This window comes from Anas platyrhynchos, chromosome 13 (assembly GCF_047663525.1).
Source record: "Anas platyrhynchos isolate ZD024472 breed Pekin duck chromosome 13, IASCAAS_PekinDuck_T2T, whole genome shotgun sequence".
NCBI classification, from domain to species: domain Eukaryota; kingdom Metazoa; phylum Chordata; class Aves; order Anseriformes; family Anatidae; genus Anas; species Anas platyrhynchos.
Window position 1 is genome coordinate 13,352,119 of NC_092599.1, and position 23,080 is coordinate 13,375,198.

At 35.9% G+C, this 23,080-nt stretch overlaps 1 protein-coding gene across 18 annotated transcripts in view; it reads right to left on the reverse strand.

Moving 5' to 3' along the window:
* The window catches only part of DOCK3 (dedicator of cytokinesis 3), a 215,537-nt gene that overhangs the window by 139,475 nt on the left and 52,982 nt on the right, over positions 1–23,080 (reverse strand). For 17 of the 18 annotated variants that reach the window (XM_038185862.2, XM_038185874.2, XM_038185858.2 and 14 more), the window contains exons 6-7: positions 8,825–8,973; positions 570–654 (exon numbers count right to left, since the gene is read on the reverse strand). In XM_038185862.2, coding sequence (XP_038041790.1) covers positions 570–654; positions 8,825–8,973 — 234 coding nt within the window. The remainder of the gene's footprint in view (positions 1–569; positions 655–8,824; positions 8,974–23,080) is intronic. The other variant, XM_038185875.2, reaches the window with a different exon arrangement.

Consider the following 23,080-nt stretch of genomic DNA (forward strand, 5'->3'; position numbering starts at 1 on the left):
GAAGAAATTGTTACAACCGACAGAGACTGTTGATCCTGACAGTATGTGGAAGAATGGACTGGATGACCTTTTAAGATTTTCCAGACTTATTTTTCTTAAATTATATGAATAGTGAAAAAATATTATTGCTGCTTCATTTAATGCTAATACATCGATTTTAGCAACAAAGTTGAAAATTATTTCCATTATCTGTGTCTGACGGATTTGTCTTTTTATGACTTCTTTTGCTACTTCTGAAAAAGCATATTTAAGGAAAAAAAAGTAGAAAGAAACAACATTCAAAGTTAGTTTCTCTATTTTTCATACTAGGTTATTTTGTAAATTGCATTTAAATTGTATATAGCGTGCCACTTCCAAAACAAAGTTGGTTCATTCTTACTAAAATGAACTCAGGGTACTTGAGACACTGACTATTCTCATGCTAAGGGTGTAGATGAAAAACATGTTAAAAAAAGCCCATGGAAAGCTTACCATGCTATTGTAATCAAGACATAATATTTTTTAAAATTTTTTCCTCTTCTTTCCCTCCCAAAGTGAAAACTCACAGGAATGTCTCATGGATTTCTTACCATTTTATAAAGGTCTGAAACACTGATCTGATCTGAATCCACAACCTCAAAGTCCTTCCGAGGAACTAAATCTAGGCCCAAATGTCTGCAAAAGAGAAGGAAGGAGCAATGGTAAGTATAATGCGTTAACATCCACAATCACCCGCTACATATACTTACTCAAGGACAAGGAGACAAATATTGAATTGTATTTAAATCTTTTTGCAATTGTTAATGAATAAACAGAAGCTTTCTAAATAAAAGTAAACGCAAATAAACAGAAAGACACTGAATTTGTTCCTTGTTGTTCACCAACTTCAGAGAAGCTGTAGCAAGTAGTGTTTTGGCCAGTATGTTCAGGCATTATCCAGAACATGTTAATTGGAGATGTAGTAGGCAAGTGAAGTTAGTACTCTGATTTCTGCTGCAGTAATTAGGTAGGTTTCTTCGCTACGTAATGAAAAAAAGTTCTGATAGTGACCCTATTCAAAGGTGCAAATACATCCTTTGCTTTCGGAAGCTGCTTTGAATGAAATTCCTGGTGCTCATGCAACTAAACACCCAACTTTATCCACGTAGAAACATGATACATAAACATTCTTATAGATTCTTGAGCAATAGCTAGAAAAATACAAAAAGGAATTTTAATTGGTATTTATAATGCACACAATATTTGCACACTTCTGATTAGTCCAAACTAAAATAGGATTTTGGCTTAGATCAAATACATAAACTAACAAAAAGGTCTTCTAGTGCAAAAAGGAGGGCTGGTTAAGAAATTCTTTTTTTGCTCTATAGTTGCTCAGGCTCTGAGGCATAAAGCACTCAGACAGTTAAAATAAAAAGCTATTCTAATTACACACATTAGGAGTAAAATTAAAGACACACACAAATGAACCACTTTCCCCTTTTCATTCTTACATAACTTTGATTATTTCATTTACACATATTTTATATGAAATTTCTTAACCTAGAAAAAAAAAAATCAGAAGAGGTGCCCTTATGGACACTACCCTTTCACATTTTTCACGAAATAGACAACTAAAACAAAATCCAATTTAATTTTGTATTTAGAGAAACATTCTGCACTGCATTGTTCCTGATGGCAAATGAAAACTTTTATTTGAAAAACCCTCAGGTACCACAGAATAGCTGTATGGTACAATAAACAGAAGCCTCCAGGCAACGCAGCGTCTCTTTCTGAGCAATTAACTTAAAACAGCAGCAAGTAAGAGCCAGTAGTTTGTATGAAGCCTAGATGCCTTTGTTGACCACTGTGTTTTTAATCATTTCCCTTAAGTTCCCAAGTCCCTATTTTTATTTTTTAAGAACTCTACTTAATCAGGCTTTCCATCTTTAATTATGTCCCCAAACCATCATCTCTCAAAAAACACAGTTCAGCCCACGTCCACTTACTGGCAAACAGGCAGTGCTATAATTGCCATTAAAATATTGTGCAGACAAATGGGAATTTCTGTATTTTTAGTTCTTTGACAAAAACAATTATATCTTCAGTGGAAAAAAAGAACATTTTTCCTTCTTCAATTAAATTTTCATGCCAAATAAAAATTTCTAAACTCTAGTGCTAAGTTGTGAAAATGATAATTTTATACCTTTCACACACTTTGTCTTGATTAAGCCCAGACCAGTAGCAGAAAACTGTATCTGTAAAGCTGAAAATTACTTTCTGTTTGCCAAATTAAAAAGATTAAATTGAGAACACATTAAGTAAACCTCAACTGCAGCTGCCATTGGAGTCTACGTATAGGAAGACCAAAAATGTAACAAATGGTTGCAGGTCAAAATAGTAGTAAGGAGAAGATCCATTTCAAAATGTTTCAAATTAAAGCTAATGCTCATCGTATTTATTTGCAGAAGTTTTCATGAGTCTGAATATCTAAACCACTTTTAAAAGAGTATACCACTCACACGTGTGTACACACATGCACACATTTAAAGTATATTCATGAAGTAATTTTTCAACATATGGATGACGACAAACTCCTAATAAAGTGATCAAACACACAGAACACTGCATTACAGTTCTTATGCAGTTACAAAGCACTGTCAGAAATGTACAGGATAAAATTGCCACATCTAATCATAGCCTGATATTGTTCTGGTCTCATAATTTAAACCCTCTAGAGAACTAAGGTCAAACTGCTTGGACTCATTACCCAATACATGACAAAGGTATTATCTTCTACTTAATAATGTTCAACACAACTGCACCAGTATCCCTGTGAAACTTATCTGATGCCCTATTTTTAGTTAAATCCTTTAACACCATGGATTTCCAGACAGAAGATTCTCGTTCTTTAATACTATGTTAATCCTGCGCGGTACCTCCTCCCAGCAGATAAAGGTATTTTTTCCTTTACTACTAATATTGTCCAAGTTGGAGTTCAGGTTTATGCATTTTATTTGTATCAATTTTTATTTTTTTATTTTTAATTTTTTGTCCACAGAGGACTGACAATGTTTGCAATGACAACGACAGTTAGTGGCCCACTTTCACCCTCTATTATCAAGTACTTGGGAATACAAGAGCACCAGCTGCCAAGAATTTTTTCTGCAAAACACAGCATGCATAAAAATTAGATAATGTGCTATTTTGTCTATTTGACAGTTCCTCTCTCCACAACATTTCTTTTACAAGCAAATTCTTCTTTTTCTTCTTTTTTTTTTTTTTATTCTGTCTTAACACTCTACTGACTTTCACAAATATTTCCCAAGTACACCTACAAAAAATTCCCAAGCCTGTCAACTATCTCTTGGTACCATATGTCTAGGACAAGTCCTGCTGACATGCAGATATTCCTTCTCTTCCATGTAGCAATCTTTAAAACTTAAGATTTAATTTTACTTTCTCTGGGAGAAAATAAATAAATAAATATACCACCTGAATAAATCTCCTGGTACTTTTTCTCAAGTAGTGCCAAGACAAACTAATTGAGAGAAGTGCTACCTGATGTAAGACTGAAAGGGATGAACACACAACACTGCAGGTTGACTGGGTTTCCACAAAAAATCAACTTGGTTTTAATGGCAGCTTCAAAGAACCACCTTAATTTATAATGCTTTCATATATTATCAATATGAATACTAGACCATTTTGAATTCATAAAGTCCTAGCAAATTTTCCTTCAAGATCCTTGCAGAAATGACTGTCATTTCACTGAAATACATTTTTAGGAGGCACATCCAGTCGTGAAGAAAAGATTGGGAGAATTTATCACATTCTGAGAGCATTCAAGATCTACTCCCCCTTGCTCCAAAATACTTGCATTTTACCCTGACTCTGGCTTTAATTTTGCAGCCACAAATTTTCATTGTATTCCTTCTCTGACTATGGCAAAGCCTCATTTAATATCATTCACATTTCTCTTATGCAAATTTATAAAGGGGGTGAATGGTAACTAACGATTCCAGCAGCTATTCACATAAACTACATGCAAACTTTGATGGAAATACAATACAAGAATATAAACAACACATATATACATATGTAATATACGTACATATAAATGTACATATACATACGTATATGTAAATAAATACAAGAATATATACAATAAATACAATAGAAGAATACAACTGATGGAAATACAATAGAAACATTAACAGAAAATGAAATATACAAAAAACATGTTTGTAAAAATTAAACTGTACTAATACAACTTGACACTTTGATAGAATTATTTTGTACACAAACTGCAAGACTCTAAGTTTTGAGGAAATTAGTAAAGCATTGATTTAATGTTATGCAGGAGATAATTTTTAAAATGAAGTTGATGAGAAGTAGTAGAAAGTAAGCAATCTCAGCAATCTCAGTAAGGCACTGATTAACAGAAATGGCAGCAAATACTTCTGATCATGGAAGCATCAGGCTACAGAGTGAGGATATTAAGGTTTTCTTCCAAGGCTGACATCCAAGAGAGTTCCAGGGTGGGGGGTGGGGGGTGGGGGGAGGAAGCATATTCAGATGAAATTAGAGCTATTATTTCTGCAACCTTCTTAAAGGCATTTCTTTATGGCTGTTTACATTGTTCACTCTTACTTTGATCATCTTCAGTGCAACAACAACAATTTCTGTAAGATGTGACAACTACAATAGTAGGGATTTCTTTAACTCTCACAGGGATTTCAAGATATTGTGACCTCATGTATACATTCAATACATATCTTCAGATACATTTTACAAATTTTAAGTTAACTGTTGCAACACTATTGGGAAGTAATTACTTCTCTTTATCAAGAAAACTGTAACAAGGTGGCAAGTCAAACTCCAAAAACAAGTTTCTAAGGGTGGAAACACTGAAACTCAGGACTTTTTGAGAGCTTTCAGACTACGGATTACTTCAATGGATCACACTATTCCCTCTAAAGTGCTTCAAATTTTAGTATTAAGTAGGAACTGACACTGTCTATGTCTATGACATTTTTGAGGTAAAAGACAAACCACAGAATTAAAAGGGTTTCATTATATTAATGATGTAAAAAAATACATACTCTACTTCTATATTTTTTTCTGGTTTTCTTCTTAATCGTTCATTTGTAACTTTCTGCTGCCTATGGATCTTTCAGTGCCAAATTTATGGCAGCTTATTATATTTGGAAGATTTCTTTCAGTGCAATGACTTCAGTAACATTTCATGTAAGAATAACCTTTGGCTAACAAGTAACACAAGCCTACCAACTCATCTTGCTTATGCCTTATCTATCCAAAAGTTTTGGTGGTTCCTCCTTCCCTACTCTGTTTCTGAGTATCCCAGATTTGTAGGGAAGCAAGTATTTTTGCTCAGTATAAATGTGAAAGTGACTACGGTCAGGTGCTTGGATGCCTTCTGTTAATCTCCTGACAGGTATTATATTAATCTGAAAGCATAAATCCTGAAGACAATTTTAAATGACCTCTGATTTTTAAGTTGAATTACTTTGAAGAATCTTATTCTGCCTTTTTGGTAAATAAAGCATTCACATACTGCTGCAATTAATTTTGTGCACTAGAGCAGAAGCAGAGCATTCCCATTTCAAACAGAAACTCTGTGAGGCAAATTCCTTCCTTTTTGATGTATGTCTCTAGAATGACAAAAAAATTTTGTTAGGAAATAAGATTAATTCTGATTTGGAGCAAGTGCATTTAAACAGTGCTGGGGGACATAGCAGATATGCAAATCAGAGTATTGATGGTCCTCTCTTGTGAATGCTGCAGGTATCCTTTCCTATCAGAGATGTCATTTCACAAGTTCTAAAGCACTAAGCATTAGTAAAAGTTGAAAAAGTCAACTATTTGTTTAAAAAAAACAACAATGGAATATTTCAAAGTCAAGTTTCGATTTTACTTGTAACTTGACTTAAATTGAGAGGAACTGCAGATTTCAGCTTTATAACATGATCGTTGCAGACTTCCAGCTATATATTTTATATAGTTCCCTGATATATACATTTTTCCTTGTTATTTATAGACTACTGGACATTTCTAATAGCATTTCAGACTTCAATGGAGCAATGTCCTCACAAATTATATCAGAGCGATGATTTTTTTAAAAACCTATTTGTATTGTTCTGTATAAAATCTAGCATGACATGGAGGCAAAAAATATTATGAGACTTTAACTGCACAAAAATATAAATGAAGAGGCTCAAAACTGAAAGTCTAAAAATACTAAGATGCTATTACGCTTAGAAAAAGTATTCTTTTGAACGTGAAATGCAGTAATGCACTGAAATGCAGTAATACCAGCCACTGCATGAATACACAAGTAACCTAACTATGGATAACTAGCAGAGATAAAGCATAAAAAAGATTCATCCAGTATCATAGTTTTGTAATGAAGAGAAAAAAAAAGTCTAAGTAACAAAAAGATAAAATTGGTACAGTAAGTAGAAATAAGCATTACATTATAAGAATGACTAGCAACAATACAAAAGGTTAGCAGCAATAATTTTAAATTATATCCCTACATTCTTAATACACCAAACTACAGAGCAAACATTCTTAATATTTTAGGCTAAATATACAAAATAAAACAAAAAAGAAATTCCCTGTCGAGTTATGGAAACAGCCCAAAGGAGTTCTCCCACAAAAAAACTACACACACAACAACAACAACAACAAACACCCACCCTGTAACTACTAATCCAGGGCATATATTTTTTCTTTGATTTCTGCCAACTCCTACAAGAACACACAGGATGACTACCAGAACCACTGCCAGGTTATTTAAAGGAAAAAAACACCAGTTCAAAAAAAACAGAAAAGAAAACCTCCTAACTGGTGGAGACAAATGTGAATTTCATGTTTTTATTACTCCATCCCAAATAATGCAATGCATTAATGATCATGGTTGAGACAAAAATAGCTTTACCCTAAATGATACATGCTACATAGTAGATATGCACATCTAAGTAACTTGGCTGGGGAATGTCTTCCATTAAATTATGCTACCCTAAGCAATTATATACCTACTCAAACTGCATGTATTTAAGTTTCTCAGTTAATATTAATGCATGTTAGTAATGGCATTTTTCATTCATTTGAGAATCTCAAATATGAAAGAAGAATTTTGTCACTGTTTGAGAAATTTGGCGTTACTATGTGAACATGCATATGAAAACCATTGTTTTCAACAGATTAGGAAACGCGGTCGTGAATTTCACGATAAAATTCAGGGGAGATACAAGAAAGTGATGTTGCAGAAAGACTGACGAAATGCCCATTTAAATATTGCATAGTGTACAGATATAGTTAAAAAGGCGTATGACTGAAAAGATTTTTATGCAATTCCTTTACCAATACCCTCTTCTGTTTCAGAATCCATATCTGATACCGTGTACCTTTTTCTTTAGGGAGAATAATAGCTGTTCTTACACAGTAAGAAGCACTTTTTTCCCCTAAATAAGCATTCTGAGCAAATGAATTGAATCATGAATATATTTATATCTACTGATTTAACTGATGTTTTTCCACAGCTGTCATGCATTAGTTTTATAGTTTTAATGTAATTTGTATTTCATGATTTTACATTTAGCGTATTGAAAAAAAAAAATTTCTATAGTCACTAAGTTGAGCAGCCTATTTTCTTCATTGCTGTCCACTCTCCTCATCTTTTATTCTTAAAACTTTTTTGCTAGTCACTGTTACTAATTTAAATACACTCCTTGAGAAAAAATGTTTTATATAACTTTGAGAAAAAAATGTTTTACATAATGTTCAAGCACAGTTTCTTAGATCCCACTTACTCTGGTGGGAATGACAATGGAAGGTAACTATATAAGATGAAGCTGCAGAACAGTGACTTGATGACATCTATTAGATGATGTCCTTCAGAGCTTTCTTTCCACAGGGGAGATGTGAAATGTAGGATGGGGGCTAGCTAAAGTTTCATGACTATGTTTAAGTATATCTCTTGGAGGAAGACCTGAAGCAGATGACTATGCAATGAAGTCATAAAAGAGCTCTGTTAGTAACAAATATTTGCCTTTCTTCCTCAGCTATGGAGTTACAGAACTGCCTCCTGTCCCACCCTGTATTTTAATTAGCACTAATCCTACTCCTGGATGAAAAATAGTGTCTATATGCCTGAGGGAGATACTTGGTTTGAAAAGGTCATATGCATGTCAAGCAAAACTTACCTGTCTGATACACTTTATGTAAGAACAAAAACAACTCTGCTGAAGGGCTAGTTTTTGTTTAATGGTAGCTTATTACCATTTCACCTTCTATCTGAATTGCAGTTTTCATTGACTCTTTAAAAACATTCTCTCTCTACAAAATCACAGTGAAATTGACCAAGGAGTCCAAGCATTTGAGAAATGTCATCAATAGCCAAATACATAGATTATATCAAAAATCTGCATTATCACAGCTTCAGTTCCAGTGTCATTATTGCCGGTGAGATTCTATAGTAATTGCACCAACCATTAAAATACTTCTTCATACTTCTTCAATGAAAATAGTGGTGTGTTTTTTTGTTTGTTTGTTTGTTTTTTTTTTTTTTTTTACTATCTACAATCACATCTTCCCAGGCATAACAATCACTTCACTGAAACAAATAAAGTAAATTGACCTGAACCTTTTAAAAGTGCAGCCTTAAAGAGAAAGTAGTAGTATAAGACCTATGCAGTAAACTCACTGTAAAAAGTTGTATATGGCTTCCAAATTAACAAATGTTCTACCTGCTTACAAATATTATTGAAAAGATTTTTTTTTCTAAATAAAAGCTATTTAAAGTAATTAGAACAAACAGTACCCAGCTGGTACCTGTACTTACTCATTGCCCCAGTCCAGCCTCACTGTGAGGTGTCTCTTGACCTCTCGCACCTGATCCTGTGTCAAGTGACCTGACAGCAGCTGTCTACGTAGGTCAATGAGTTCATTCATCACATGGCGCAGTTTGTAGAAAAGATCTACCTTATGTTTCTGTAAAGGCATATTTTTGGGAGGGGAAGAGAAAGAATGAGAAAGGAAAAAAAGAAAAGAAAGAAAATGAAAGAAAGATTAAATTTGGAAAGAGAAAAATGGGAAGGGGGGGGTGAAACAAGGGGGAAAGAAGAATGGGGGAGAAGAAACCGGGAAGACAGGGAGGAGACAAGACAGGGAGAGAAAGATTTATCAGTTTGGAAAGAGAAAGAGCAAGAAGGGGAGTGAGGACAGAGAGCAAGGAAGAGAGGAAAGAGAAAGAGAGAGATTAATAAGTTACCAATTTTTCATTTAATTACCCTAGAGGAACATTAATCCAGTTTGTACAAGCTTTAAAATATTTATATCAAAAAGCAGAGTTAACTGATGCTATTTAAAATGAATAGCTTTTTATTGCTAAATTTTGGGCTCAATCTACTAAGAAGTCCATTTTCTGATAGACCCTAATGTCACAGCTAAATCAATTCATTATGTGCAGCAGGGATAACTTATTCCAACTATACAATAAATTCAAAGTTTTAGCCTTAAAGTAACAGAGAGGGAAAATAGACTGCATTAAGTCAGAAGCTAATGAGTATTCCGAACAGTTAACAATGTTTTATCACTTCGGAAAAGTACTTTTAATATTTTAAATATTCCACTTAACTGTACATTACACGGGTATCTATGATAGGTGGTGGTGGTGAAATGAATATTAATTACCTGCACTCTGAAAGGAACTAGAACAATAATAAAATCTACCTGCAAAACTACTTTCAAGGAGAAAAGTTAATGTAAAAAATGAAAATAAAAACCATACCCAGTACCAGCAAAAATATCCTAAGCAACTAACCCTGCAATCATTTCCAACAGAAGCAGAATTCTTCCAACATGGGGAAATAAAGCAGAATTGGCAATGTTTGTTCTCCCCTGTGGGAAATAACTACATGGGAAGAACCCCCCAGAAGGCAACTCTGAAGCTAACAAAGACCACTTATAAGCACCCGTAAGATAAGGAAGGGTATCCAAGCTACTCCCTTATCTTCTAGAATTCTTTTTGTGTGTGCGTGTCAATGCTTTTGTCTACACAGCATACTGCCCCTGTGTAACAAACGAAGATCCCAAAGAAACAAAGAAAAGGAATAAAAAGATGATCACTACTGTGGTTGAATGCTACTTTTGTATGTGTGTTTTTGAAACAACAAAGCTCCATTCCTACCTGTATGCAAAGCTTGAAGCCTAAGAAAGCTTAAAACCTGGGGAAAATACGGACCACAAGGATTGAAACTGACACTTCGCAGGCTAGCACTGTCTCAATTGCATTTCTGATTGTAAATGAGTGTTTCATAAAAGCTTTCTAAATGAAGATGAATTCAGTTTATCACTACTAGATCTGACAGAGGAACATCCACAAAGAGAAATGTGTTTTTCTATTACAATATATTATTAGAAAAAATGTTTTTTGTATATCTTACCAAATATAATTTGTCAAAGACAAATAACCAGAAAAATAATTTCCATCTACCTGAGTTTGTTTTCCTGCAAGAATACTAGGCTTGCATGAGTTACAGAAACAAATCTCAATGCATTCAATTTTGATCAGGAGTTTATTAATTTGTTTGAATCTGATTAAACATCTGCTTTGCTGAAGCAGGTTGAGCACAGACAGGATCATCTCGTGTTCTTAATCAATTTTGAGATTAAAAGATGCACAATCTTTCAATATTGGTTCTGGTCCATCTGAAAAAAAAGTGAAATACAGACACCAGACCCAACAGAAAGGCATCTACTTCCAGAGTTGAAAATACAAAAATATTCTAAGAAGATAGTCACACATAGCTGGTAAATATAAATTTACTAGAACTGTGTTTAAGTCTTCTCACTAAACGTGGTGCAAAGTAAATCAAACCCAAGCTGAAGACAGTAGGTATAGGACATAAGACCAGACATTTCCTATTTATGTGAACAAAAAGGTTGCAACTTTTTCTGACACAAGACGAAAACAATGTAGTTCAGGCCTATCAAACCAGCAAATTAGCTATATACCATCAATAAAACACTTGGCAATGAAGTAATCATGAGAATCAATTCCAAACTCATCATATTCAGACTTCCTAAATAAACATACTAAGATGAAAAAGCTGCACCCTCACTCTTGTAATGATGGTTAAAAAAGCCAGAGAAGCTGTAGCTGTGATCTCAGGCAAACAGATATAAGGTGAATCACAGATGCAAGACCCACCGAAGTGAAAGGAAGTACTTTCCTGAGACAAAGGAGAGCTACAACAGAGTTGAATGTGGCTTACTTAATTCCAGACTTGCAGACAGTGAAGAGCTTGATGCAGTCAAAAACCAAACAAACAACAAAAAAAAAGCAGTTTATCATGCCCTCCTTCATATCACAAGAGCCTCGTGATTAACAAGCTCCATTTGGAGCCAGATGCAGCTGGGTCTGGCTGGTTCTGGAGCAGCCCACCTCTACTCACAGAGACCTGCAGCCCTGCTGCCAGTGCCTGGGCACACAGCACAGCTCCTTTATTTATTTTTTTTTTTTAAAACAGGTGGCAACATAAAATAAGCCCCTACTGACACACACACTACGGGTATCTTCTCTCTGCCTCATAAGGATTCCAAAATCAGAAGCTAGCAGATAAAACTGCTTCATTCTTCAGTACAACCACCTCATTGTTTCATGCCTGCAGTGGCTTTGAAATACTAACTCTGCCTTTGTCACTTCTCTCTAAATAAATACCACATACCATGGAAATATATAAAATACTGGTTGTTATATTCATGGAATCACAGAATGGGTTGGAAGGGACCCCAAAGCCCAACCATTCCCCTGCCCCCAGCCCCATTCAGCCTGGCCTTGGGCACTACCAGGGATGGGGCACCCACAGCTCCTCTGGGCAGCCTGGGCCAGGGCCTCACCACCCTCAGAGTGAAGAATTTCTTCCTGATTTCTAATCTAAATCCACCTTCTTTTGGTTTGAAGCCATTACCCTTGTCCTATCACCACACCCCTGCCAAAGAGTCCCTCCCCAGCCTCCCTGCGGGACCCTTTAGGCACTGGAAGGCCACTGTGAGGTCTCCCTGGGGCCTTCTCTTGTCCAGGCTGAACAGCCCCAACTCTCCCACAGCCTCTCTTTGTGGCCAGATGACCTATTTATAGTAATTTTGTTATCATGACTTCATTTAACACTACCGTAAAGAAGTCAGAATTCTAAGAGCCATCCCTTAAGACATCTCCTCTAAAATTGCCTTGGGCTCTTACAGAGGAGAAGGTCACAAAAGCTGTTTTTGTTCTAAGAACAAGAATAGACGTTTCCCAGGCTCCTTCTTATGGATTTCAGTATCTTCGACATTAAAGCCTGGAAGCATCATAAGCACATGAAAGCAAACCCTAATCCTCAAAATAACACAAAATGTATGCCTTTCCAGTTTTGTCTGGATTTTTTAATTAAGCAAATTACTTCATATTAAGGCTCTTGTGCTACAGATTTGTGCTGCATTTAACAGCTTAATCTTACACAAAGTCTTTAATGTTATTACCATGCAAACCTTAAAACACTGCAAACTTTTCAAGAAACAGTTTAATAGAACTATCGCAATATTTGCAAATATCATACAGCATCTCTACAACTTTTTGTCCAAAACAAGTAATTTGTTTCAAATCATTCACATTAGTATCAAACAATTACAGGGATGTATTTTGCTTCAGATACTGTTCTTCTAGAGGACTACAGAAGGATAAGAACTGTCAGAATTTGACAGAGGCTTTTGACTTGGTGTCTAAAACCTCTTTTTTTTTTTAAAAAAAAAAAAGCTTGTATTTCTAGTATAAAGCTGACAAAGTTGTTGCTGATTAGAGGATATTTGGCCTTGATACACATTTATTCAAGCTGCACCATGAAACTTGGCCAGTCGTATGTTTCTGTGAGGAGCATGAAACTATTTAATGACTATATATTTGAGATTTGGGGAGTTGGGCTTTTTTTTTTTTTTTTTTTTTGGCATTTTATGTGAACACAGGAAGACTGTCTCCTATTTCAAGACACTGCAGCATAAGAAAACAAATATACAAAAGACAAGGGGGAATAAAATAGATCATCAAAATACAGCGTACTTTATTTATACAAACACCAATTATCCCAGCTACCTCTCTGCTTACTAATTATTAGTTGTCTCATTCAGAGAGATGACAGATGAGGTGCCTCTTGCTGAATAAAGTTCAGACTTCACAAGTGAACACAAGCAGGATATCTCAGGTATGGAGTAAAACTTATATGCATAATCCTGTATTATCGATATATCAAGCCTGGCACCCACGGAAAAGCAAAGGAATTTGAGAACATAGTTTTACGTGAATGTATTAAAAAGGAGAGCTGTGAAGATGGTGCAGGCCAATACCAACATGCAGTAGAAAAAAAAAAAAGACAAGTACAAACTTAGCTAGACCAGCTGTGTCCCTAAAATATTCTAGTTTTATTTCTGAGGAGTAGATTGAAAGATTCCCCAAATTCTAAACATAAAAATATTTAGACAAGAATAGCCCTAGCCAGAATCATTTTAAATTTTTTAAACACCACATCCTAAAACTTTGGCAAACATGATGAGGAAGCTGTTTAAAACATGTTGAGAACACAGATATTTTAGACAAGTCAATTATTTTAAAAATGTGCAGTTCTGTGAGGACTACAACATCTATCTTCCACAGATCAGTTGCTTGTGGCTGGCAGGTTTTGGTGTCTTAACAAAAATTGTAGGAACTTTATTTCTGCTATAAATTTAGCTGAAGTCAGGCAACAAAGCCTAGTGTTATGAAGGAGAAATCCTGACAGACAACATGAACAAAAACTTCCCTGTGGGAATCTAGGTTAGATTTCCATTATAATACAGGACATGAATGATACTGTCTGGATTTCTGTTACTGAAAGTAAAAAACCCTGGATGGGAATGTCTCCACATGATTCTACAATGCAACTAAACTTGACGTAGTTTTATAGAAAAAAATATCCATACTTCTAGAGAGGAAGGTGAACAAAAGTGACAGAAGGCATAGTTCCAAACTGAATGCACAAAATCTAATAAGGTATGGCAAGAAACAAGTATTACAGAACAGTAATCAACATGGAACGATAAACAGATGAGGTGAGGATCTAAAGACAGAGCAGAAACATTTTTGTTTTTCTTCCTCTATCCCCACCACAGACACATAGAATTCTCCAAGACCAGAATCTAACTACTAGACTAGACAGACTTTTGTCACTGTGGTGTAAATGCCTGAAGTAACTAGGAAAATAAAACTAACATTCACACTTTTAAGGAAAAGGTACAGCATTGAAGAGGCTTTCAGGGTAGGGCATAACTGCATTCCCTAGGCTCCCAACCTTAGATGCTATCGCGCTGGGGAAACTTGGTGTGCTAGCTCTAAGGAACACCATGGAGCGTAGAGTGGAGTGGAGACACCACGGCTAGGCTCTGTAATCAGGTGGGGCCTCGATTGTTCTTGTGCACAAAGCTGCACTTTTTGCCACCGTAAGCCAAAGACCTGTCATGTTTTGACAAATGCTGTACCCTAGTGTACTTTTTGCTCATTATAATATCATTATAATACCAAAACACACCTCCATCCCAAAAGCTACCCGCCTCCAAGGTGCGACCACCCCTCACTGAGCATGCGCCCTGAATTTCTCGGAGCCTATTACTTTAAACGGAGACGGCAAAACTTTACACCAATCATAACTAAGATATGCTTGACTAGAGCCACTCAAGCTCCACCTAAAAGATAGAAAATAATATAAATTGGCCCAAGAGAGAGGGGATGTTAGGGAAGATACCATCGTCAGGGGAGATACCATCCCGAGGACATACAACATCCTTAGGACCTCCTGACTCCTGGGATCAGTCGACGGGCTGAGCCTCTCTTCCCCCCCCATTGGGACGCCTTTGGGTGAGATCTGAATATTTGCTTATAAATCTCTATAGAGTCTTTGATCCTTTTAACGCGTTTATTTCTAGGCTGCGCACCTGTAACACCTAGAACCCACACCTAGAACCCACACCTAGAACCCACACCTAGAACCCACACCTAGAACCCACACCTAGAACCCACACCTAGAACCCACACCTAGAACCCACACCTAGAACCCACACCTAGAACCCACACCTAGAACCCACACCTAGAACCCACACCTAGAACCCACACCTAGAACCCACACCTAGAACCCACACCTAGAACCCCTGTGTATTTCATGCATACTAGCTTGCTTTTGCAGATAATCACTATCACCGGCAATCCAAAAGAACCTGATTATCTGTTGCTGTAATAAACCATACTTGATTGCATTGTGATAGCTCTCATTAATGCAACTAGGGTGAGGGTGGTTATCCGTGATAGTTCAGTGTTCTGAATCTAACCAGACCCCCAGACGGTTAATCATTGTTGGTGAATGTCTGAACGGACCCCCAGGTGGTTAATACGTTTTTGGTGAATGTCTGAGTGGACCCCCAGGCGGTTATTACGTTTTGGTGAATGTCCGACTGGTTCAGTACTCTGAATCCAAACGGGCCCGTGACGGTTAATCAGCTACACCCCTTTAACGCGACAGTCACGTTTCCATACAACCACTCTTAACGGTTTTACGTAAAAGGAAATCTAGGGTAGAAGATAAAGACAGAGCTATTAATGAATACAGGAGAGAGATACAGAGTCTTCTCTAATTTTAGGCTCTTTACAAGCATAACAAAACCACCTGGAAATTTTTGAAAATTATTGACTCAAGCCCATATTTAAGTATGACTCGCGATGAATTAAATGGCCATACATATACATGTATGCCTATACATTGAGTCCTGTTTTATTGTAGAACTAAAACAATTTAAAAACCATTATAAAATACAGAAAATTAACAGAGAAATTAATGTTGAGCAAAAATTAGCTAACCTATAACTTCTCCCCATTAAAACTACCAAGTACTTTTCTAAAGGGTTGCGTGGAGCCATCCTGGAGTTTTCACAAGAGTCTGTGGTTGAGCTGATGCTTCATAAATGGCATATGACTAAACATTCAACAAACAACATTAATTTCTCAAACAAGAAACAGATTGAGAAAGGAGGGCACCTCAGGATAGAAGAATGAAAATAAACCAGAACAGAAGTTCTCTATTAGTTAATAAGGATGCATTAACATGAATCACATTTATTCTCTCCTATGAATATTCATAGCCCCTAGCTTCAAACAGAATTTTTCCCTAAGATAAATCTGGTTTAAATTGATTCTCAATTCTATTCACTATTAGAGGGAATTTCAATTTACAATGTGTATTAAAGCTGAGTAAATTAGAGTGACAGAAAAGGACCGTTTCACATTGTTATTAGTAAATTCTTCACAGACTCTTTTGCCAATGAAAGTATCTAGAGTTGCTTAAAATACTGACACGCTACCAATAGAGAATTTAAACAGTAAATAAGAATGACAGAGCACCAATAAAGAAAAACAAAATTAGGGAAAAATAACAGAATAAAGCCTTTACAGAGTAAGCAGATAAGCTTTTTCTTATGTTAAATGACAGTATCTGAATCATCATATACCATGCTTAACTAGTACAGTATTTATTTTTTTATTTTTTTTTTCTGGATATATTCTGCTTCTTTCTTGCAAAAATCCTTGAGCTAAGAGCTGTTAGATCCATTGCACTTGCATCACTAACTCTGTGAAAATGTTCCTTGCCACTCTTGGCAACAATGCAAGCAAAAATGACAGGATCACTGACTTTCTCTGAGTTACTAATATATTCTCAAAAGAATGAAGCCCATGATACGAAGCCTTAAGTTATACAGAAGCTGATTTTATATGGGCATCCTCAAACTTACAGTCCGTACGCAAACTATCCACAAATCATTATTCGAACTATTTCTCTGAAAATCTGAAATGTACTAGAAATTTAGTTTTTGAAGAACTTGTGCGTTTCCTCCTCTACTCCATCTCTAGATGGAGTCTAGAGCTCTCCAGAGAATACTATGAAGAAAGTTGTATTCATGAGTGGTTGTAGCTCTTCTTCAAGAACTTAAGTTTTAGTATTGTTTTTTTTTTTTTTAATTTATTATTATTATTATTTTTTCATATCATGTCACAGATCTTAAATGTCTAAGCTAAAGTTTCAATTCAGAACATGTTTTTATGAATAGCAATGCAGTAGGGTACTAGGAAAATTATATATTTCGATTTCCTTTATACGTAACTTTTCCATTTTCATATTCAGTTATGTTGCATGTCTAAGTAACACCAAACAGAAATTGTTATATTTGCACTTAAGACATGTATCTTAAAATTGGTCTGTCTTTCCCTTACTTACACCTTTATACACCTGAGTTATCTAATACAACAACTTGAGACAAGTAACAGATGACATCTAACAGCCACAAAGTTTTAAACAAGTCCGGCAACGCTTTAGTGTCTGACTTCATGCTAGTAGTATTTATATTCTCGTGTTACTTTCAGGCTCTACCATCACCACTGAGACACAAAGTTGGCCTGAATACGACAGGTAATCTAGGTGGAAATTATTGTTGTTAAATTCTTTGATTAATGGAAAAAATAGGATGCGAACAAGGGAGATTTTGCTGAAATTTGATTGAAGTTCCTAATTCTTTAGGATTAGCAGCAACATTAACCTCTCTTTAGAGTGTCATAATAGACTTTTTGCAAAGCTTGAGGAAATGGAATTGAAGGGGATAATTATTCAGACCAACTTAGAGATTTAATTCTTCATTCAGCATTTCTAATGCTGTAAAACCAGTGGCATTAATACCATTTCCTTCCTTTTCAATCCCTATCATGTTTATAGAACACAGTTCCAAATTCTCTGCATATTAAATTATTTAATTTTTCATTTTCAAATGTAAGAACATAAAATGAATTTTTCTTTCTGAGGAGAAAAATATGCATGCAAGGTTTTTGCTATTTAATCAGGGATGGTATCTTGGCTTTTAGTTTCCTGGTGTCTCCACATTTCCCTCCCCCCATTCTCCGAACACCTTCACCACGTCACATAGCTGGTGAAAAGACATAACACAAAGACAATGCAGTACACTTAGCTTTACCATATTTGTTTAGAAAATATGGATATTTTGTATTACTAAATAAAAGAAATACAACCCTTTAAATGCTGTCACACTGAGGAAAGAGCTCACTGCTGTGCAGAAGAGGCTTCCTTTTTCCCAAAATGCAGTTCCAAATCTCTCTCTGAGTAATATCAATGCAAAACTGAAATATGAGCAGAGCTCAAGAGAAAGGTCTGTAAACTGACTACAGAAAAATAAGTCTCTGGCGTACATACAGCTGACTTTTACAGCAGACAGTTCTGCCATTCCTCTGGGAGACATATAAAGACCTTCCATGGTGAGTATTCACAGGTTACATTTTCAAGACTTCCTCTGAACTTAAGAGCACGACAGTTTTCCTTTATTACATGAAAAATAAATTATCCTGATTGCAAGACCATAGAGGCTGGGGGTGTGAGAACAACTAGAATCATCATGAGACTCATGACAGCATCTCCAAATTGGACAACACTGAAAATGCTTGTGGCAAGCAGGTTGCCAGTCGTGCTCAAAACCCTTCCTTCCCAAGAGGAAGAACAAAAGTGATGCTTTTGACAATATTGAAGGTTGAAACCTTCCCATCCCCAACTAGCCCTTCCTTGCCTGTTAGTATGAGGCCCCTGCAATGAAGGACACCTCATACTTACATTGAGAATTGGCACCAAGTGTTCCCTGTTCACATCATCACCTTCCATTTTCTGTGTAGGCTTGAAGATTTGTGTCCACTGTTCACACAAAAAATCACAGTAATAATGGTATTTTATATCTCAAAACATAATTGCTGAATAATGTGGTCTTCCACAGGGAGGACTGATTATTCTGATCCACAGCAAGTGCATTTTCCTCCCGTCCTCTACTGACCAGGAAGTTCTGCACAGCAGAGCTTGGATCACTGGCAGATCTGGCTGAAAAAGGACAGCCTGCTGCTGCTGCCATTTCTGTTACAGTCAATCAAAATGCCTCCTGCTGGAACTACTGTCTTTCACTGCCAAAAGAAGCCATTTATCCTCTGATATATTAGAAACTGGAAAGCTGTATGACCTCCATTTGAAAAAGATTTAAATGTGAAGCATTTGAGGGAGGCCCTGCACTCAGTGCTAGCAGGTAGTATTTACCTGCCAGAGAAGTAGTAAGGGAAAACATTTTACTCTTAAAGAAACTAAACCATATTGAATAGATGTGGAAGCCTCTGCATTTTGTATTTTACATAGGCTTTTTACTCTCTCTATATACATTTTTTTAATAAAAAATAGGCAATTTAAAGAAGAAATTGTGTCAAATGCTTTGCACAAGTCCAGGCAGGTGATGTCAGTTGCTCTTCTCCTATCCACCAGTGCTGTAACCCCATCGTAGAAGGCCACCAGATTTGTCAGGCATGATCTGCAATTAGTGAAGCCATGTTGGCTGTCACCAGTCACCTCCTTATTTCCAATGGGTCTTAGCAGAGTTTTTAGGAGGATCTGCTCCATGGTCTTGCCAGGCACACAGGTGAGACTGACTGGCCTGTAGTTCCCCAGGTCTTCCTTTTTTCCCTTTTTAAAACAGGGATTATGTTTCCCCTCTTCCAGTCACAGGGAACTTCACCAGACTGCCACATGTGATGAAGACAGGCTTAGCAACTACATCTGCCAGCTCCCTCAGGACTTGCAGATATATCTCATCAGGTCCCATAGACCTGTGCACCTTCAGGTTCCTTAGCCGGTTGATTATTAACAAATAATTAACACATTCACACTAATCAACAACAGTCATATTGTCTAAATTACAACTTATATGACAAATAACTATCCAGAAATCCAAATCAGTTACCTTATATAACAAATGCTGTCAGATAAATATTTTCCACTTAACAATACTTTACACTGCTGTGCCAAATTCCAAAGTTGAAAAATCCCCAAAACACTTCTATTGCATTTAACTTAAGCATCTGCTCTTTCAATGCTATTTACATATTTAAGACGAAACTTCACATCCAGTGGTGTTCAAGCATATAAGCACATTAATACTTTTTCCAGCTTCCCTCACACAGTGAGGCATAGCACCCAAAAATAATATTCTTATTCACACATGTGGAGTAGTCTGGAAGCAGTACAACTACTTTGGACCTAACAAACACAGCAGTAAGAGAAAAAAAATCCAAATAAATTACTGGGCCTGTAGAACTGATGCTACATACGTAAACTGAAATGTTGCTAATGAATCTTTGTCTCTTGTTAAGGTGCTTATGCAACTCCTGACATGCAAATTCATTATGTTAGAGAAGATTGTGCCAATTATTTATTTATTTATTAGGTAAATACGTTTTGTTAGGGATACCTCAAATGTTAAGAAAAAACAGCAAAACACATGCTATTATTCCAATAAAACACAGAAGTATTTGCAGAACAATTTGATCAGTGGTCTTTGTAATTAATGATCCCGGGCATGATGCCACTATTTGTCCTACAACATTCCTATGAATCCCTAAAGAAAATGACTGAATGTATCCCAACAGATTTCCAACTACATACTTCTCAAACAAGTTAAAAAAACAAACAAACAACTGCAGACACTTCAATATTGTTGAACTACAAAAACATTTCAGCTATGTTTTCCACAGACAGGTTCCAATTAGCTTCATTCCTCCAAAACAGACAATTTCAACTCAGAAGAGCAATCCCAGGTAAAAAAAGACACATTAGTTTCTTGTGCCTTCGTCTCTCATAGCATGTCACATCTGTTTTTGATTTTAGTCACAAAAATCTGTTTCAGAGTCAGCAAACAACATGGAAATTCCCTTTTTATCATATGCATATTCTGCAATCAACTACTTAGAAATAAAATTAATATTAATTCCCGTATTTCCACATAAGCATTAAGTGCAGCTACATTCACATTTCACATGTAGCACTTATTCTTGTGCAGTTAAAAGCAGTGAAGACAATACAAAGCATCTTTTATAGGCTGAATAGACTAAACCTGCCAGATTTGCTTCATAAATTAAAAAAAAAACAAGATGAACTAAATATTATAAATTTACATTTCTGTCATTGTAGGACAACTGAATCAATGCTACTCATAAAATCACAACTGATTTACACACTTTAGAATGATTAATCCTAATCTTTCCATTAAGGAGAGATGAAAAAGAGCAAGATGAACTGCCAGAAAGTCTCCCTGAATTGTGAGAAAGTTCTAGTAGTGAACCATAACCAAAGAGCTTCCAGAATCAGAAACCACAGTCCAGAAGATGAAAACAGTTTACAGGAAAAAAAATAACCCCCCTTTACATAGCACACACTAAAAGCAGAATTTGGCAATGACATTGATACTGATACCCTGAACCACACAGGTGTTGTTGCCTGAGCTTGGTGCAGGGCACCTTCGTGTTTTAGGGAAGACGCTTCAGGACAGCTAACAGCAAATAGAAATGTGCTGTATGATCAACTCTCATACTCTGGGACAAGATGGTCTGTATTTCAGAACATTGGGAAATATTGTTAAAAAAAGTCTGAGCCATTAAAGTAAAACCTATATAAACAATTAATTTTCCATCCTTGACAGTAAATGCAGCAGCACATACGGCCTCATGAAGAATGTTGGTAAAATAATAATTGATTCAAATGCAAGGCAATAAGTTCCTTCACCCTGTAAAAGAATGTGTGAAGCAGACTGACTGCACGCTCTGGCACTGAGCTGATAGCCACCTCATAATAGAGCAGCAATGAAAACAAATTACAATTTAGTAGTAAAACAAAAAGTGGGAGAAAAAAAAGCAGAATGCAGCAAGTACTATGTAAATTATAAACAAAGCCTGTTCCATATACCTGCTTTTACTTGTTCTTTACAATACTCAAGCTTTGGATAAATAAAAGATTAAAATAGTTAAAAGACAAGAGGCACAGAGAAAGGTGAGATAAAACAGGTAAAGTTCCCAAAGGTAAAGAATTAATTCACACCTCTTCAATTTACACATGTTTATACCAGGTATGTGACAGTAACTTCACAAATATTTGTAATGGACTCATGGTTGGCAGCTGTTGAAACTCCAGATTTTAATACAAAGATTCTAATATTGTCAGAACAAAATCATGTTTTTTCACTTAGGAATCTCATTATTATAAAAAGCAAATACCAAAGCATTCCTGGTGGCATTGAATATTTATACTTTTTTCCACGTATTTCAAATAGGGTCACCTTCTGATGTGTTTTCACAAGTACTGAAAATGAAACAGGATACTCCATAGACCAAAAGGAGTAAGAAAGAAACAGGAAAAGGAAAGAAAAAAAATTACGTAGCTTTACGTATGTTAAAAATTTCAGTGAATAAGTAAGCATTATATCAGCATTATTTCTTGACTGAAACACAGCATAACTGGTAAAGCAGTATCCTCAAGTACGCTACTGACCCTTGACTGCAGATTTGGTATGGACTCAAAAGCCATAGAACTAGCTGTTGATTCACCCTCATATCTCTGTTCACCACCCAAGTGGCTTTCTGGCAATCACCCACTCAAAGATATCCAAACTACCTGCTGTTTTCTACAGTGTTTGAAACATGAGTAAGCCAAGAAACATATTGAATGTCAGTCTTTTCCACAAGTTACATATAAATAAGCAGTCATCCTTCACAAGTAGGTAAGAGTCAAAAACTACAAAGAAAGTTTTGAAAAGCATACAAGAATCAACATGTACCACCTCTCTTCTCTTCACTAGAGAAAGACTCCTAAAAACCTACCAGAATTTGCATACAATTCTGTTGCATAAAAAAAAAAAAACAAACATCAGTGCAGTATACCCACTTCTTAACATTTTTTTCATATTTTAGTAATGCTGTTTTTCAACGCAGCTGGTCCTGACTAAACAGATTTAAAGATTCATCTATTTCAAGACTATAAAGGATTATTGTGATTATCTAGTCTGACTTCCTGCAGGGCACATGCCACAGAAACTCACTCACAGATTGCTGCAACATACTTCCTGTGTGATAATGCAGCTACAGATCATTTAAAATGCAATTCAGTCTTGTTTTAAAGATCTCAGT